Raw genomic sequence first — 18,418 nt, 5'->3', positions numbered from 1 at the left:
CCAGAGCGGCTAGGCCCGTGAGCCATGGCCGCTGAGCCTGTGCGTCCGGAGCCTGTGCTCCGCAACGGGAGAGGCCACAACGGTGAGAGGCCCGCGTACCACAAAAAAAAAAAAAAAAAAAAAAAAAAAAAAAAAAGGAAGAAAGATCTCAATCAATAACCTTTCACCTTAAAACACCAGAAAAAGAACGAGCAAAACTAAACCCAAAGCAAGCAGAAGGAAGGAAATAACAGAGTAGAAATGAACAAAATAGAGGATAGAAAGAGAATAGAGAAAATCAGCAAAGCTAAAAAGTTGGTTCTTTGAAAAGATCAACAAGAATTGGCAAACCCTTAAGCAAGACTGATTAGGAAAAAAAGACTCAAGAATCAACATCGAAAGAGGGGACATTACTACTGCCTTACAAAAATAAAAAGGATTGTAACAGAATACTATGAACAACTGTATACCAAGAAGTTAAGTAACTTAGATTAAGTGAACAAATTTCTAGAAAGTAATAAATTACTGAAACTGATTTAATAAGAAATCTTATTTGTACAAAATCTGAATAAACCTATAGCAAGTAAAAAAGATTGAATTAGTAATTTTAAAAACAAAACAAAAACAAAATACACTACCTGCAAAGAAAAGGCCAGTATTATCCTGCCACCCAAACCAAAGACATCATAAGAAAAGAAGACCTATAGACCAATATCTCAAATAAATACGGATGCAAAAATCCTCAATAAAATACTAGCCAACCAAATCCAGCAACAGATGAAAAGAATTCTATAGCATGCCCAAGTGGGATTTATCCCAGGAATGCAAGGTTGGTTTAATATCTGAGAATCAATTGATGTAATACCATATGAATAGAATAAAGGACAAAAACCATACTGTCATCCCAATAGATGCAGAAAAAGCACTTGACAAAATCCAACACCCTTTCAGGATAAAAACAGCAAACTAGGAACAGAAGGGAATTCTTCAGCCTGATAAAGTTTAATGTCATATTTAATGGTGAATGGTTTCCCCTAAGATCAGGAACAAGACAGAACTATATTTGTTCTCACCGCTTCTATTCAGCATTGTACTAGAAGTTCTGATTACAACCATTAGGCGAGAAAATGAACTTAGAGGCATCCAAATTGGAAAAGAAGAAGTAAAACAATATTTGCAAGTGACATGATAGTGTATATAGAAAATCCTAAGGAATCCACTAAAATATTAGAGTAAATGAGTTCAGTAAGGTTGGAGGATACAAGGTAAGTATACAAAAATCAGTTGTATTTCTATGCACTTTCAGTAAACAATCCAAAAATGAAATTAACAATTTTGTTTACAGGGCATCAAAAAGAAAAAATATTTAGCAATAAAATTTAACAAAGTGTAAAACTTATACTCTGAAAATGATAAAACATTGTTGAAAGAAATTAAAAGAAGATCTAAACAAATGGAAAGGGCTTCCCTGGTGACACAGTGGTTAAGAATCTGTCTGCCAATGCCGGGGACATGGGTTCGAGCCCTGGTCTGGGAAGATCGCACATGCTGTGGAGCAACTGAGCCCATGTGCCACAACTACTGAGCCTGCGCTCTAGAGCCCGTGAGCCACAACTACTGAAGCCCACGCGCCTAGAGCCCGTGCTCCGCGACAAGAGAAGCCACCACAATGAGAAGCCCGCGCACTGCAACGAAGAGTAGCACCCGCTCGCCGCAGCTAGAGAAAGCGCTCGTGCAGTAACGGAGACCCAACACAGCCAAAAATAAATAAATAAAAAATACGTAAGTGGAAAGAAAAATAAATAAATGGAAAGACATCCCATGTTCATTGATTAGACGACTTAATATTGTTAAGAGAAGGGGAACAAAAGTAATAACTATAGCAGACTTTCCATAGAAACCATGCAGGACAAAAGGCAATGCAATGATGTCGTTAAAGTACTAAAAGAAAAAAGCTGTCAACCCAGGTTTCTATACTCCGTGAAAAACACCTTTCACAAGGTGAAATAAACACTTCTTCAGACAAAGAAAAGCTGCCCTGCAAGAAATGCTAAAGAAGGCTCTTCTGGCAGAAAGAATACGCTACAAGGGGGAGAAAGAGATCTCCACAAAGAAATGAAGATGACAGGTAATGGTAAATGAAGGCAAACGTGAAAGGTATTTTCCCTTATTTATAATTTCTTTAAAAGATACTTGAAGGCTTCCCTGGTGGCGCAGTGGTTGAGTGTCCGCCTGCCAATGCAGGGCACACAGATTCGTGCCCCGGTCTGGGAAGATCCCACATGCCGCGGAGCGGCTAGGCCCATGAGCCATGGCCGCTGAGCCTAGGCATCCGGAGCCTGTGCTCCGCAACGGGAGAGGCCCCAACGGTGAGAGGCCCGCGTACCACAAAAAAAAAAAAAAAAAAAAAAAAAAAAAAAAAAGGAAGAAAGATCTCAATCAATAACCTTTCACCTTAAAACACCAGAAAAAGAACGAGCAAAACTAAACCCAAAGCAAGCAGAAGGAAGGAAATAACAGAGTAGAAATGAACAAAATAGAGGATAGAAAGAGAATAGAGAAAATCAGCAAAGCTAAAAAGTTGGTTCTTTGAAAAGATCAACAAGAATTGGCAAACCCTTAAGCAAGACTGATTAGGAAAAAAAGACTCAAGAATCAACATCGAAAGAGGGGACATTACTACTGCCTTACAAAAATAAAAAGGATTGTAACAGAATACTATGAACAACTGTATACCAAGAAGTTAAGTAACTTAGATTAAGTGAACAAATTTCTAGAAAGTAATAAATTACTGAAACTGATTTAATAAGAAATCTTATTTGTACAAAATCTGAATAAACCTATAGCAAGTAAAAAAGATTGAATTAGTAATTTTAAAAACAAAACAAAAACAAAATACACTACCTGCAAAGAAAAGGCCAGTATTATCCTGCCACCCAAACCAAAGACATCATAAGAAAAGAAGACCTATAGACCAATATCTCAAATAAATACGGATGCAAAAATCCTCAATAAAATACTAGCCAACCAAATCCAGCAACAGATGAAAAGAATTCTATAGCATGCCCAAGTGGGATTTATCCCAGGAATGCAAGGTTGGTTTAATATCTGAGAATCAATTGATGTAATACCATATGAATAGAATAAAGGACAAAAACCATACTGTCATCCCAATAGATGCAGAAAAAGCACTTGACAAAATCCAACACCCTTTCAGGATAAAAACAGCAAACTAGGAACAGAAGGGAATTCTTCAGCCTGATAAAGTTTAATGTCATATTTAATGGTGAATGGTTTCCCCTAAGATCAGGAACAAGACAGAACTATATTTGTTCTCACCGCTTCTATTCAGCATTGTACTAGAAGTTCTGATTACAACCATTAGGCGAGAAAATGAACTTAGAGGCATCCAAATTGGAAAAGAAGAAGTAAAACAATATTTGCAAGTGACATGATAGTGTATATAGAAAATCCTAAGGAATCCACTAAAATATTAGAGTAAATGAGTTCAGTAAGGTTGGAGGATACAAGGTAAGTATACAAAAATCAGTTGTATTTCTATGCACTTTCAGTAAACAATCCAAAAATGAAATTAACAATTTTGTTTACAGGGCATCAAAAAGAAAAAATATTTAGCAATAAAATTTAACAAAGTGTAAAACTTATACTCTGAAAATGATAAAACATTGTTGAAAGAAATTAAAAGAAGATCTAAACAAATGGAAAGGGCTTCCCTGGTGGCACAGTGGTTAAGAATCTGTCTGCCAATGCCGGGGACATGGGTTCGAGCCCTGGTCTGGGAAGATCGCACATGCTGTGGAGCAACTGAGCCCATGTGCCACAACTACTGAGCCTGCGCTCTAGAGCCCGTGAGCCACAACTACTGAAGCCCACGCGCCTAGAGCCCGTGCTCCGCGACAAGAGAAGCCACCACAATGAGAAGCCCGCGCACTGCAACGAAGAGTAGCACCCGCTCGCCGCAGCTAGAGAAAGCGCTCGTGCAGTAACGGAGACCCAACACAGCCAAAAATAAATAAATAAAAAATACGTAAGTGGAAAGAAAAATAAATAAATGGAAAGACATCCCATGTTCATTGATTAGACGACTTAATATTGTTAAGATGGTAATACTCCCCAAATGACCTGCAGATTGAATGTAGTCCCTATCAAAATCTCAACTGGCTTCTTTGCAGAAATTGACAGGCTGATCCTAAAATTCTTATGGAAATTCAGGGGATCCAGAATAGCTAAAACAGTTTGAAAAAGAACAATGTGGAAGATTCATACTTCTCGGGTCCAAAGCTTACTACAAAGCTGCAGTAATCAAGACATTCTTATACTAGCATGTGGATAGATATATATTCGTGGAATAGAATTGAGAATCCAGAAAGAACCCTCATGTTTGTAGTCAACTGATTTTTGACAAAAGTGCCAATAAAATTGAGGAAAGAATAGTCTTTTCAACAATTGGGGTTGGCAAAACTGTATATCCACATGCAAAAGAATGAAGTTGGATCCGACCTCACACTGTATGTAAAAAACTCAAAATGGATCAAAGACCTAAATTAAAAGCTTAAACTATAAAACCCCCCAGAAGAAAACATACACATAAATTTTCATAACTTTGGATTAGGCAGTGGTTTCTTGGATATGACACTAAAAGCACAGGGAACAAAAGAAAAAAGTAACATGAAATTTACCAAAGTTGCAAACTTTAAGGGATACCATCAAGAACGTGGAAAGACAGCTTACAGAACAGGAGAAAATATTTTCAGATCACATATCTGATAAAGGACTAGTATCCAGAATAAAGAACTCTTACAAGTCAATAATAAAAGACAAATTCCAATTTTTAAATGCGCAAGGGATCTGAATAGACATTTCTCCAGAGATAGACAAATGGCCAGTACATGAAAAGATGCTCAAAATCATTAGTCATCAGGGAAAATCAAATCAAAACCACCACTGCACAATCACTAGGATGTCTGAAATCAAAAGGACAAATAATAACAAGTGTTGGTGATGATGTGGAGAATTTACATACACTTTTTTGGGAACATAAAATGGTGCAGCCAAATGTGGTCTACCCACACAGTGGAATATTGTTTGGCCATAATAAGGAATGAAGTACTGCTGCATGGTACAACGTGGATGAACCTTGAAAACATGCTAATTGAAAGAAGCCGGTCACAAAAAAACACGTATGATTCCATCTATATGAAATTTTCAGACTAGGCAAATCCCTAGAAACAGTAGATTAGTGGTTGCCAGGGTCTGTGGGGGAGGGAGAAGTGGATAGTAACTTCCAGTAGGTATGGGGTTTCTTTTGGGGGTGATGAAAATATGCCAGAATTGATTGTGGTGATGGTTACACAATTCTGTGAATATACTTAAAACCATTGAATTGTACACTTTAAAAGGGTGAACTGTACTGTATGTGAATTAAATGTTAATAAAGCTGTTATAGAAAATATAACAACTTTGATAGTTTTATACATACCTACGTGCAAATAATTTGATTCAAAATCATATACTGACCCTTTGGCAGGGACTTACATGTAAGTGTTTATTTATTTATTGGAACAGTGGGTGAAAAGGTTAGACGTCTCACTTTGTCACTCATTCTTCCACCTCTTAATTTTGAGAGGCTTAAAGTTATACTGCTGGTATCCTCTGTAATTGCATGTGCTGACTCCATGAAGACCCTCAGTGACGTATACATCAGACGTGAATCAGCACTGATGAAACTTCATCCATACAAATTTGGCCTTCCTTTCCTCTCTTTACATTATTTTTCTTCCACAGTTAAACCCAGTTACTTGAGTTACCGTTTTCAATCACTTCCCTATTTTTATCCATTCCTTCAAAATCTGTTTCAAACAGGTGTTAGAAATAGGCCTATTAGTCTCTCTCTGCTTCTTTCCCCTCTTCTCCTACCTAGCTTTGTAATCACAGGCAAGTTTCTTAACCTCTGGGCCTGAGTTTCCAGCAAAGTGGGGATGATAATCACACATCTGCCCACAAGCAGGAAGTTGAAGGTAACGCCTTGAGACTCCTTTTTGCTTCTTGAGATTTAGCCTTCTTGGCACTTACTGCAGAGGGTATCTTGTGTTCCTCTTGTTTCCTTCTCATGCCAGCCCTGTCTGTAGTGGCCCTTTGTGCTGTCTTGCTACTGTGATGAACATCTGCCCATCTCCTGTCTCAGCTCTTCCTTGGAGAGGCAAGTAAGGCATCTGAGCCAGAGTCTCACAACTGTCCAGACCCTGTTCTTGGGAAACCTGATAATATTATCTAACAAAAATGCTCTCAATAATTGGGTTAATTTACTGCATTTGGTTTTCTGTTTTTGCAAAGGGTACTCAATTCTTAATTAGTAAAACTGGTAGAAATAAGCAATTTCTATTCTTAATTACTAACTTGAATGGGCAGTGAAGCTAAATAAGGTAGATTTAAGTAGTACTCAGTGCGAGTTAATTTTTCTTCTTTTTTCTTCTCACAGGTAATGGTAATTCAGGATTCGAAGGACAGAGTCGATATGTACCATCTTCTGGAATGTCTGCCAAGGAACTCTGTGAAAATGATGACTTAGCAACCAGTTTGGTTCTTGATCCCTATTTAGGTTTTCAAACACACAAAATGAATACTAGGTAATTTTAAGTCTTTATCCTGAGTGGAACAGATGATATCGTTGAACTTAAGAAAATAGATGGCTAATTTTACTTTCAGTCAAAATTTAAAATGACGTTAAAGGAAAGGTTTTGCTGCAGGAGGATTTTCCATGTGTGAGCCAAGAAAAGCAACATAAGCTTCCATGAGCTGTCAGTTTTAATTCCGTGTTCTTATTTTATCTTGGGATACTTCTATTAAAATACAGAGTTGGAGAGGCATCTCCATATTCTGTTTTAAATGTTGATGAGAATTAGCTGAAAGAAATATATGCATCCTGTAAAACCTTGAAAATGTGTATGATTTTTTTCTACCTAAATTAGGTTGCATCAGTTTTTTTCATGATTTTATTACAAACTTTTATTCTTTCAAATACTTTCCACTGCATATAGGGAATTTTGCCATTATGTTTTATCTTTGAGACTCAGCTAGTCATTATAAGTTAGAGTGAATATTTTTAAAGACATGTGCTTATATTCAGTATGCAGGTAAGAAAATAGATGTATAACCGCTTTGTTGAGTATCAAATGCCATCTATATAAAATACTACATAGCTCTTGAAATCTGTCACCCTTTAAATTTCTTTATTCTAATTCTCTTAAACATCATCTCGCTCCCAAAAAGGCCTTTAGATGATTTCATAATTAACTGCCACCAAGCACTAAATCAGAACTTTACAACTTTTTGTTACCTCTTAACTTCCATGGCAAAGGCTTTCGAGTGATAGAAAAGCCTAACATCAGGGATTTAGAATGTGGAACAAGTTCTGGACCACTGTTCACTCTTACCGTAGCTGCAGTGTCAGTGACTGCCCTAGAGGGACTTGATCACCAGGGAGGTAGTCACCAGTAATTAATTGGGGGCAGGTGATTAGAGGAAAATCGTGTGTCCGTTTTTTCCTATTTCTGTCCCTTGCTAGAATTAAAGCAAGATAATTCATTTATCAATTATATTCTAAATCCCAAAAGAAGTAATTCAGGTTAAAACATGCCTTTGGTATTTTCATGTAATTTCCTGTCATCATATATCTTTACTTACTAAAACGAAGTGAAAGTTGGAATGGACTTGAGAGATTATTTAAATAGTTCCCTGCCGTCAGAGGGGCACATACTTAAATTTTCTACATAGGCAAATGGATGGCTGTTCTCTGGAAAATCAGCAGAATTGGATGCCCTAGTGTCCAACTAAAAATCTAGTTTGCATTATTTTAAGCCCACATCCCCTATTTCCCAGTGAACCCCAAGAGACCAGGGCTTATTCTCCTACTATTAGGGTCCTAATAGTATTTAACTCACCTGCTAGCCTTTTTTTTTTTCCAAGGTAAGACATGTGATTCACTGTTTCACATAACAGTCTAGGGCATTCAGAATATTACACAAAGGCCCATAATTATGGCCTGGAGTCATCAGGAAACAGATTCTGTTCGTTATGCCTTGTATACTGAAACATGGAAGCAAATAAACCATTTTTTAAAGTTTTCCATCAAAATTACAACAAAAGTTGTAGCGGCTTGGGAAAGAACTTCATGTATTCAGAAGCCCCCATACTTTGACTATTCCAGAGGATGAAGAGTTACCTGTTACTGGGTTCTGCGACAGTAAATAACTCATGTTTTCTAAAAAGTCCTCCTTGACAACTGCTTCTTTTAATTAGTTTACATATGAGTCACCTGGGGAATCTTGTTAAGATGCAGGTTCTGATTCAGTAACTCTGAGGTGGGGCCTGAGAGTCTCCATTTCTAACACGCTCCCAGTTACAGTTGGGAAGCAAGGTCCTAAACCGTCTAGCCTACTGAGCTTTGTCCCGATGTGATAAATGGATAGAAAGTTCCTTATCAGTCGTTTTCTAGGGCTCACTTTAAAACATGTAATCCTAAAATGTCAAGTTTAGGATTACCACACAGATATTGTTAAAACTTAAGACCTTACCATATCCAAGTACCTCTAAATTCATATTTTCCAGTGCAACATTTAATCCTCCTCAAACACTTCCTAAAATAGCCATTCATGGTGTAGACAATGCTACTGCTCCCCGGTTAGACTGCGTTGGCTTTGTAACAGTGCCGGCACTTAGGCCAGTGCGGTTGAGCAGTTGACATTGCTGCGTCAAAGCAAGGTGTGCTCTCCCCCTTTCAGCAGAGGCATTCATCCCAGAGGTATCTTAACAGACTCTCGTAAGCTGACATTTGGGGAATATACAGAATTGTTATTAATGAAGCTTGTTAATCTTAATGAAAGGTATATACATTTTCATTTAATCTTAGTGGATTTATTTGAAAATTATCACTTATAGTTCTTTATCTTCTGAGCAAGAATTTACCAGAATGTCACTTACCCCATTTTCAAAGATATTTTATAGACAATAAGGAAAATCTCTAGTGCTTTATTTGAATAACCACAAATATTTCTTAAATTATTAGCTTTTTGTGGACTTTCTTTGGGGTACAAAAGAAGTGACTGGAGGACGGGATTGGAGCTTTGGGTTTTAATTCTCCAAACTGTCCGTCTTTTACTTATATAAGTGGTGTCTTTGTTCTCATGTTTATACATCTGTGACTTGAACTTAGTTTCTCTTTTTTTATGCCCTCTTCCTCCTTTCTACTTATTTCAGTTGTACCTTCAGGAATACTGTTCAGAAACAGTAGATATTTAATCATTTGGCTATATTATGAATTGCTTATGTTTTTACTCTTAACATATCCCTGTATTTACTAAGAAGGCAGTCAGAGTTGGGCATGAATGCCTAGAAAGAGCATAAACAAACTAGTAATTTCAATTTATTGGGAAATGTTACAATTTAGTTGACTTTTGTCAGTTATGAAACTTAAATTCTTCCTTTTAACCAGAGAATAGAGTTGTTAGTAATACCTCTAATTTTTTAAAAAAACTTAGTGGAGAGATGAATGTAGTGAAGCAGGAATGGATGCTTTCAGTAATGCGCCCTCGTTCAGGCTGCGTGACCAGCGATTTCATGGTATCCTGACGAGTTGGGGGACATCACATTGTAAAGAAATGGGAAGAGTCCTCTCAGGGCACAGACTTCAGCCTGTGTAGTCCTTACTCATCTTTCCACTACTGTAACCATCTAATTTTTATTTTCCTTATTTATATATTTGATTATTCGTATCCACTGTTGAATATGAATTTATAAATCGCTTTAAATGCCTCTGGAAAGTCAAGTGCTTGACTAGAAAGCATAAAGAAATTTCTCGACCTTCTAACTTAATATAATCAGGGGTAAAATGATGTTATGTGGGAAGGAAAGCGTTTTAGCTTCCTGGACTTTGTTATCATGCTAGGCCGACCCGTGGCTTCATAAAGTTCTTGAATATCAGCGTTTTAGGGATTTCTGCTACAACCAATATTGTAAGTCTGTTTAGAAATTACAAGTACAAATTATACAAATAGTTTTTTATTGTTGTTGTTTGTTTTTGCATTTATATAGCGCCTTTCCTTCGAGGAGCTCAAGGCATTTTTCAAAATCTGACAGTTTTTCTCACAACAACCCTGTGAGGTAGGTAGAGAGCATTACAAACAGTAATAAGATACAAACTAACCTGTTTCAGCCTTTATAAATGTTCTTTTGTGTTAAGTAATTGGAGGTGTCAGCATAAACATGATTTTTAGAACATTTTGCAAACCTTTTAAAACAGTTTGGTCTTAGTAATAGCTATATTTAAAAAACCACTTGTACTCCATAACAGGGAAATTTTAAGAGAAATCATTCATCCAAAAATCAGGAGTCACTTCATGGGATTAGCTGAGCACTGATTGCAGGACTCAGCCAGGTATGTTTCTGGTTGCTGTTTATTTTCAGGTCAAGAAGGAATGAAGAGCTGTGGTCCTAGCATGACTCCTCCACTCGGCATCTACGAACTGTCAGTTCGCAGTTAATCTTTCTTCAAGGGGGAAATGTGTTCACGATGTTGACTCATGGTTTTATTTTATATCTTAAATATTTGAGCATTTTTCTCTCTCTTCCTCCCTCCTTCCCTTGCTCCCTTTTTTCTGTCCCCCCTCCTCTTTCCCCTCCCTCCAGTAGCTCTTGGTTGTACATGCTAATGGAAGGGCACGGTAGTGCAGCTAATACAAATCTGCAACTTTTCTTCATTGCCACAGTGGTCTCTTGGGTTTGGAAACAGAAAAACCAAATAGCAAGAAAACCTGGGAAGTCAGTCTCTGGAAAGAGTGGGGAACAGGTGTGTGGGAGTGTGAATTCATATGTTTTTTCCTGCCCCTTTTAGTAGTAAATAATTGTAAATGCCATATTTTTAAATTTCTTATACCAGCCATTGGTCAGAGAGGTGTGGAAAGAGAAAAATAAATGTTTGGTTTATTTAAAGTTGCAAATGTTAAATATTAAGAGGAAAGAGGGGCACGTTGATGTGGAAATGCCAAATACCTGTTTCTCTTGCCTCCCCTGCCAGCCCAGCCCAGCCCACCCCAGCCCACCCCACCCCACCCCCAAATAGTCAATTTGTTTCCACCCCTTTCACGGTGCTGTCAGGGTACCAGTCAGCGCTGTCTCTGGCCGAGCTCAGTGCTGGCGCTCAGCGGTAAATACAGGTCAGATCCTGTTCTCACGACAGAGCGACGCAAGAGGGCTCTCGTGGTTCAGATAAGAGCGGGGCCGAGAAAGGCCTGGGTAACAGTCCCAGTCCTTCCAGCAGGTAGCCCTCATTGGGCCTTATTTTCCTCATTTATGGAACAAGAGATAATTTTTAGATAATCTAAATTTTCTGCTAGCTTTAGGAGCCATGGCCTCAGGATAACTTTGTGCCATTCGTATGCGAGATTTAGAGTGATTGTGGTTAAGGAGAGGACAGAGCGTATTTTTCTATTCAGTAACAGAAAATTAATTTTTTCTAAGGTCCTCAGTGCCTTTTGCTCTGGCCCTGATAGTTGTAACAATCTTATGTTATTAAATAATTTTTATTTCCCCGCAGTTTTTGTTACAATGGGATTTGACTGGAACTGTCAGCCAGGTGATTTTGATGTTCTTCTATAGGGTTATCGAAAACAGCTGTCTCTTCCCCTTCCCATCTGCACCCAGAACCATTTTCTTCCTCCTTTGCCTCACTATCATTTCACGCCTATAGCAGCCAACTGTGACAGTAAGTTTTGACAGTAAATTACATTTTAAGTAAAGTAGAGGTTCTTGCCTAGTGGGCAACAAGGGACAGTTTTGGGGGTTTGTGTGAGGCAGTAGAAGGCAGGAAAGCAGAAATAAAAGTCACAGGATACGTGGAAGGCAGAATATGATTAACTCAAGAGTTGATTATTTTGTGTTGGTTTTAGCATATAAATCGTTTGGCATCACGAACGAAGAGTAAACACAAGGATAGCTGAAAGGCATTTTTAGATAGGGAGGAAGTTTCAGGAAGCGGAGAGCACACATAAAACCTGTCAGGAATAGCCAGTGTCCACTCCAGGTCTGTAACTTATTTTCTGGCATGTTCTTAAGATCTTCAGGTGAACTTAGTCCTGACTCTTGCTCTCTAATGTGTCGAGCCATGCATTTATTTTACAAGTGTCACCGTTGGTCAGTCCCACGTTGAACATGTAAAGATTGCTTGGCTCCTGTCGTTTGTGGCCCCGTCCATCACTTGGATTATTCATCGTATTTGCTCAAAGTGAACTACTGCTTTTCTGTTTATTGCGTAAAAACTCGGGTTATCTGTTTCCCATCACTATCACTTTGTATTGCCTGGAGTGGTGTGCCTTAGCCAACAGCTGCTTGGTGGTCTCATGTGTCCTTCATTTGCAAATAACCCCGTGGTGTAGGGTTGCAGCCAGAAGGATTTAGACTGGGTTTTAGAGAAACCCAATCTTGACGAAATCACTTAATGATGGCTGCAAGTAAGTAGTTTAATATTATAACTCTATGGAAGTTTGGATACTTTCACAGTTCTGCAAGTCTTTATGTTAGTGGTTCTCTGATACCATAGTCTGACAGCCTAATTAAAGACATTCGGAGTTGTCTGAAGGACTTCCACTCATCTGTCTGTGAGGGCTGCTGTGCTAACTGATTGAAACGGGAAATAAAACAGGGCATTCATTGTCCATTTCTTCATATGATGTCTCTAGAACTCCTTCAGATTGTTCTACTTAGTAGTTGTAAGAGCTTACTGAAACTGGAGTCTGCAGCTAGTAAGTCCCCAGAGCCGTCAGCATGCTCACACATCTGAAGGCCTCTAGAGATCCTGCCTGGTAAATAGTAATACTGTCCTGTTCCTCATGTCTCCCCTCTTCCTTGTTCTAGAACTCTCCTTTACTGTTGCTCGCCAGCTGACTCCCTCAGCTCCTGTCATCTCTGAATCAAGCCTTAAGATCCTCTGCTTAGAATTTCTCTCACTTTGCCTTCCTTCTTTTGATTCCTTCCTGCCTATAGTAATATTCTGCTTTTTCTTTAGAAATCTAAATTCACCACTTTCCTCATTGCCCATATCAAAGTCAACTCCAAACCGCCCCCTTCCCAAACAAACCTTACACCGTAGTTATAATTTCCATACTTTAAAGTGCTGCAGCGGTGTTGTTTGTACCACATGAACATGCATTTGCATATTGATGCCTTGCTTGTCTGTTTGATGCATGAATATGTCTTTCGGTCCCAGCAAAATTTTACCTTCGAGAACAGTAGCCATGTCTTCTAGCTTATATTTTCCACCATAGCACATGTGTACACAGCACCTAATAAATAAGCCTTGGTGAAATAGTGTGGCTTAAAATCTTCCTGAAATGTGATGAATACATTTGTGATAGCTTATCTGGAAAACAGAATAGTGCTTGAGTGCTTCCTTCGCTGGAGTCTATGCTGGATGTTATCTCAGTTTAAAATTCTCAGGTGTCTGCGAGGTGCAGTTTTAGATGCTAGAGCAAGATTCATAGTTCAAATAGTTTTTCTCCTGAGACACTAATATTTTTTTCTTGATGTATTTTATTTGAAGAACAGTCTGTAATTCCTTGTTTTGTTGGATGTTAATTTTTAAAAAAACCAAACCTTATTTTGGAAAGTAGACCAAATGAAATCGACATGAGAAGGAATTTTGGAATTAAGATCCAAGTACCTTTAATCATATTACATGTTTTATTGAGAACATAGCTTTAAAATGAGTACAACTTAAGTTTTACTTGGGCCATGATTGTATCATGTGTTAATATGTGCATAGCCATGTGATATTCTGTAGTCATTATAGCTGATTTTACATGGAAGCCTTCTAAAATTCTACCCCAACAGTTTTTCCTTCCATCACCACCACAACAGTATCACCGCTAGAGTTGTACTTTTGCACACTTTTTGTTCTCTGAACGCAGTTATCAAAGATTAATTTGACATGGATGTTGGAACATCAAGGTGTGTTTCAAGAGCTGTTGGGATGCTTAGTTTGGGGTTTTTCTAACTATGTACATAGAGGATGTTTTTGTTTATGGCATGATTTTGTTTGCTTCATCCTTCTTCTGAAGCTTATTGCATTGCACTCTTCTGGCTTGATTCTGCATGTGTTGAAAAATTCTTGTCATTCTAACTCAATTAGATGAGCTCTATTCTAGATCTATTGTTTTGTACCTCCCAAAGTAGATGACTAGTTATAGAAGCCTGAATCAGACAGCTTTCATTTGAATCACCTGGTCACCTCTCAGTTAATGAGCTAACTGAAATAGAAATATTAAAGGATAGTTTGAAGAAAGAGAAATTATATCTCCTGGTGATCAATATTACTTTAGTAATAATTATCAAGATTACTTATTATTACTCTTTTGTTAGGTCTGGCTGTTTTTAGGTTACTTTTTTCTCAAGATCTCTTAAGCAGTGGCCCAAGGATGATGGAAGAGAACTAAAGTTATTTTTCTGATTTCTTTCAGATTTCGGCCTATTAAAGGAAGACAAGAAGAACTAAAGGAAGTAATTGAACGTTTCAAGAAAGATGAGCACTTGGAGAAAGCCTTCAAATGTCTGACTTCAGGAGAGTGGGCACGGCACTATTTTCTCAACAAGAACAAAATGCAGGAGAAATTATTCAAGGAACATGTGAGTTTATTAACCAAATTAATACTCTTTATCTGTTTCGATAAGAGTAAAGGAAACTAAAGCCTAAATTTTAGGGAACACTGAAATTTTAAATCAAATTTTCATTAAACTAATCAATATGAAGACCTAATAACACATCAGATAACTTGTATGACTATCCATAGAGAAAACTGTGTCATCCAGAAGGGAAACTTTCTGTGGACTTTTAGAGTAACATAGCCAAGTCACCAGGTACACAAGTATGGGAAATTTTAAAATAACAAAATTTGTTACTTAATCTTAAATTTTTTCACTGTTGGTGGTGGTCTGCTTTTATAATTCTGAGGAAGTCTAGCAAGATAAATAATGTAAAGTAGGTATCAATTTTTTTTTTCTGTTTTAGGTATTTATTTACTTGCGAATGTTTGCAACCGACAGTGGATTTGAAATATTGCCTTGTAATAGATATTCATCAGAACAAAACGGAGCCAAAATTGTTGCAACAAAAGAGTGGTAACTATTATACTACTATAAACCCGTAAAGTAATTTTGTTTAAAGTTCTCTCTTAAATTACTGTTCATGTGCTAAGAAAGCTGTAGGAAGGAATAAGGCCAGAGCTTACCCTAAAGGAGCCAATGCCGTGCCAGTGCCTCAGCCCAGTGACTGGAGTCAGGACAGTGAAATTAGAAGTCTGACTTGGGGACTCCCCGGAGGTCCAGTGGTTAAGACTTCGCCTTCCAATGCAGGGGGTGCGTGTTCGATCCCTGGTTGGGGGGCTGAGATCCCACCTGCCTCGGGGCCTAAAAACCAAACATAAAACAGAAGCAGTATTGCAACAAATTCAATAAAGACTTTAAAAAAATTTTTTTTATAAAGGAAGAAGAAGTCTGAGTTGAACCAGATCCTATCTCTAAGCCAGAATGCTTTGTGTTTTCCTTTTATTGAGTCTGGATGCCTGCTCAAGGACTACTGAAAGGTTAGGGATGCTGGGGTTGAATAACCTGGCTTCCAGAGTCAGTCTTTTACTGGCCTATAAGAAAGGTTACGTAGGAATTTCTTGCGTCGAAGCTTCCTAGCACAATGCCTGCTTCAAAATATATGTGTGTGCCAGCTTAAATAAAAGTAGTGAAGTTGAGCCCAGCTAGGAGGGATAAAAGCCATACATGAAAGAGAGAATATGTGATTATATCTTTCCTCTAATGCCTATTCCCTGCCTTATCTCCCAGAAGAAACATGTAGCCCCTCTCTTACACCACCCCCAGTATTTTTTATAGCAACAATTTTAGGGTCAGGTACCTGAAAATGGAATGGGAAAGAGCCTTCCTGCTGGGCTTCTTGCGTGGGTGTGTGTACGTGAGTGAGTGTATCTGTTTGCTGTGGGACGGAATCCAGCCTGCTCATCGGCTCCCATGGCTCCGTGTTGCACATGGCTGTGGAGGTTTGAGGTCTTGGGTTCTAGAGCTGTACCGTCCAGTACCATGGCCACCAGCCGCGGGTGGCTATTGAACCCTTGAAATGTGGCCAGTCTGAATTGAGAAGTGCTACAAATGTGATATACATGTGAGATTTTATATTAAATTGTAAATATTTTTCATTAATATTTCATACTGATTACCTGCTGAAATAGTATTTGTGTTATATTGGGTTAAAATGTTACTGAAAGTACTTTCACCTGGTTTTCCTTCCTTAATGTGGCTGCTAGAACACTGACATTGCTTGTTTGGCTTGCATTACATTTGCTGTTGCTGCTCTGCGGGGCGGCGTCCCAGTTCTGGGTTCTCCTGACCCTCCTGCTGCTTGTTTCTGTCTCCTTCTCCAGCGTCAGCAAGTTGAATGCAGTGCGGCGGGTCTCTGAGTCCTTTCTGCCTGCAAAGCACTATGCTGGCTCCGGTAGGGGATTCAGAGGTGTAGGTAGCACGGTTCCTAGTGGATTTTCTAGTCTCTGGTAGGGATACGGCAGCCAGCTGCACAAGTAACTGTGCACAGGGCTGTGGGGGTGACATCCAGGTGGGGAGCCAAGTGAGTCGGCTAAAACATGCACAGCGAAGTCTTCTGGATTCCTGGTGTTTATTGGACAGGCTTGTTTTATTAAAAGAAGCCTTACGATTTATAATTACTAGTAATTTTTAACATCACATATTTTAAATAGGAAACGAAATGACAAAATAGAATTACTGGTGGGTTGTATTGCCGAACTTTCAGAAATTGAGGAGAACATGCTACTTAGACACGGAGAGAACGACTTCAGTGTCATGTATTCCACAAGGAAAAACTGTGCTCAGCTCTGGCTTGGTCCTGCTGCGTTTATAAACCATGGTAAGCTCTGTTTCTAAGGTGTTAGCTCTAGTGTTGGGTAGCACTGCTAAAACTTAGAATGACCTTATCTTCCCTTTAAAGGAGGGTTGGAAATAGAAATTCTTCTTTTTGCATAAACCTATTAAAATAAATATTCTTGTAGTTTAACTTAAGACCTGAAACTTCTATCAAAAGTTGGTAAAATTATGTGGAAAGCTTATTTCAGATTTCTGTAATTGTTCGTGTTTCAGATCTTATCTACAGTTAATTGACTTTATCTTTTGGACATTTTTCAGATTGCAGACCTAACTGTAAGGTAAGCATAAAAAATATTTTATCTCAAGTATTTTGTTTTTGCTTCAGGTATGAGTTTCTTAATGAGTTGATTTTATTTCAGTTTGTGTCAACTGGTCGAGATACAGCATGTGTGAAGGCTCTAAGAGATATTGAACCTGGAGAAGAAATTTCTTGTTATTATGGAGATGGGTTTTTTGGAGAAAATAATGAGTTCTGCGAGTGTTACACTTGTGAAAGGTAAAGTATTAAGCAAGATATTCGGCTCTTGCATTCTTTTAACCACCTGATGATTATGAGCATGAACTCATGTTATCTTCTCATCCTTTAAATGATAAGGGATAGTCTTTTATGTTCTACAGCATTGCACCCAGTAGAGCATGCATAAGCAAAACCAAAGAATACAGAACTCTTTAGGGGCCCCAGCACCTGGCCCTTTAAAATGTTAAAATCATTACCAGCAGTTATCATTATGAGTTAATCAGAATGCAAATATGCTTAAAGAGAGAATGAGAAATACCTTACACACACATGCACATGCACACGCCCACGCCCACGCACACACGGTGCCAGGGCGGGGTTGCTCCGAAAATGGCCAGTGAAGTTCACCACTGCTAATCATGTAAAAACCCTGAGGTTGTCTTGGGTACTACCAAGCTGTGTCTTCTGGAATTGTTATGTTTTGATGCACGTGCTCTTAATAATTTCTAAGTTCCATTACTTGGTGAAGAACTTCTTTTTGTGACCCATCAAGATTCTGGAGTCCTTGTAGAAATCCCCCAGATCTGACTTAGCAGGACTCCTTGTCCACACTGCTCGTCTCCTTGTGGCGATTTCTGCGTGTCTGAGCTCAGAGGCAGCTTCACAAGCTTGTCTCGGCCGGTGCTGCAGGAGGGCCCCCATGCTGGCATAGGCCACACAGGGAGCACACCTGGACTTGGGTTTTTGGTTGTTGTTTTTATTTTTGTAATTGAAGTGTAGTTGATTTACAAGATCATGTTAGTTTCAGGTTTACGGCACAGCGATTCGGTTATACGTGAATATATGTATATATTCTTCTTCAGATGAGCACACCTGGATTTGTTGAGCCCATTTTACATGCTGTACTGGGTGCTTTACTCACCCTGACTCATTCAGTCCTCACAGCTGTCCTGGGAGAGAGCTGGTAGTGTGGCC

General features: G+C 38.6%; 1 protein-coding gene across 6 annotated transcripts in view; it reads left to right on the top strand.

Annotated features, from left to right (window-relative positions):
• The window catches only part of KMT5B (lysine methyltransferase 5B), a 53,755-nt gene that overhangs the window by 21,204 nt on the left and 14,133 nt on the right, over nt 1-18,418 (top strand). For 5 of the 6 annotated variants that reach the window (XM_024133231.3, XM_024133230.3, XM_028501092.1 and 2 more), the window contains exons 3-9: nt 6,479-6,626; nt 10,090-10,158; nt 14,508-14,673; nt 15,056-15,165; nt 16,803-16,969; nt 17,245-17,264; nt 17,346-17,482. In XM_024133231.3, the coding sequence (XP_023988999.1) occupies nt 6,479-6,626; nt 10,090-10,158; nt 14,508-14,673; nt 15,056-15,165; nt 16,803-16,969; nt 17,245-17,264; nt 17,346-17,482 (817 nt within the window). Of the gene's footprint in view, nt 1-6,116; nt 6,200-6,478; nt 6,627-10,089; nt 10,159-14,507; nt 14,674-15,055; nt 15,166-16,802; nt 16,970-17,244; nt 17,265-17,345; nt 17,483-18,418 lie in introns of all 6 variants that reach the window. The other variant, XM_028501093.2, reaches the window with a different exon arrangement.

This window comes from Physeter macrocephalus, chromosome 16 (genome assembly GCF_002837175.3).
Source record: "Physeter macrocephalus isolate SW-GA chromosome 16, ASM283717v5, whole genome shotgun sequence".
NCBI classification, from domain to species: Eukaryota; Metazoa; Chordata; class Mammalia; order Artiodactyla; family Physeteridae; genus Physeter; species Physeter macrocephalus.
Note: the sequence above shows the minus strand (reverse complement) of the source record. Positions and strands in the feature narration are given on the sequence as shown.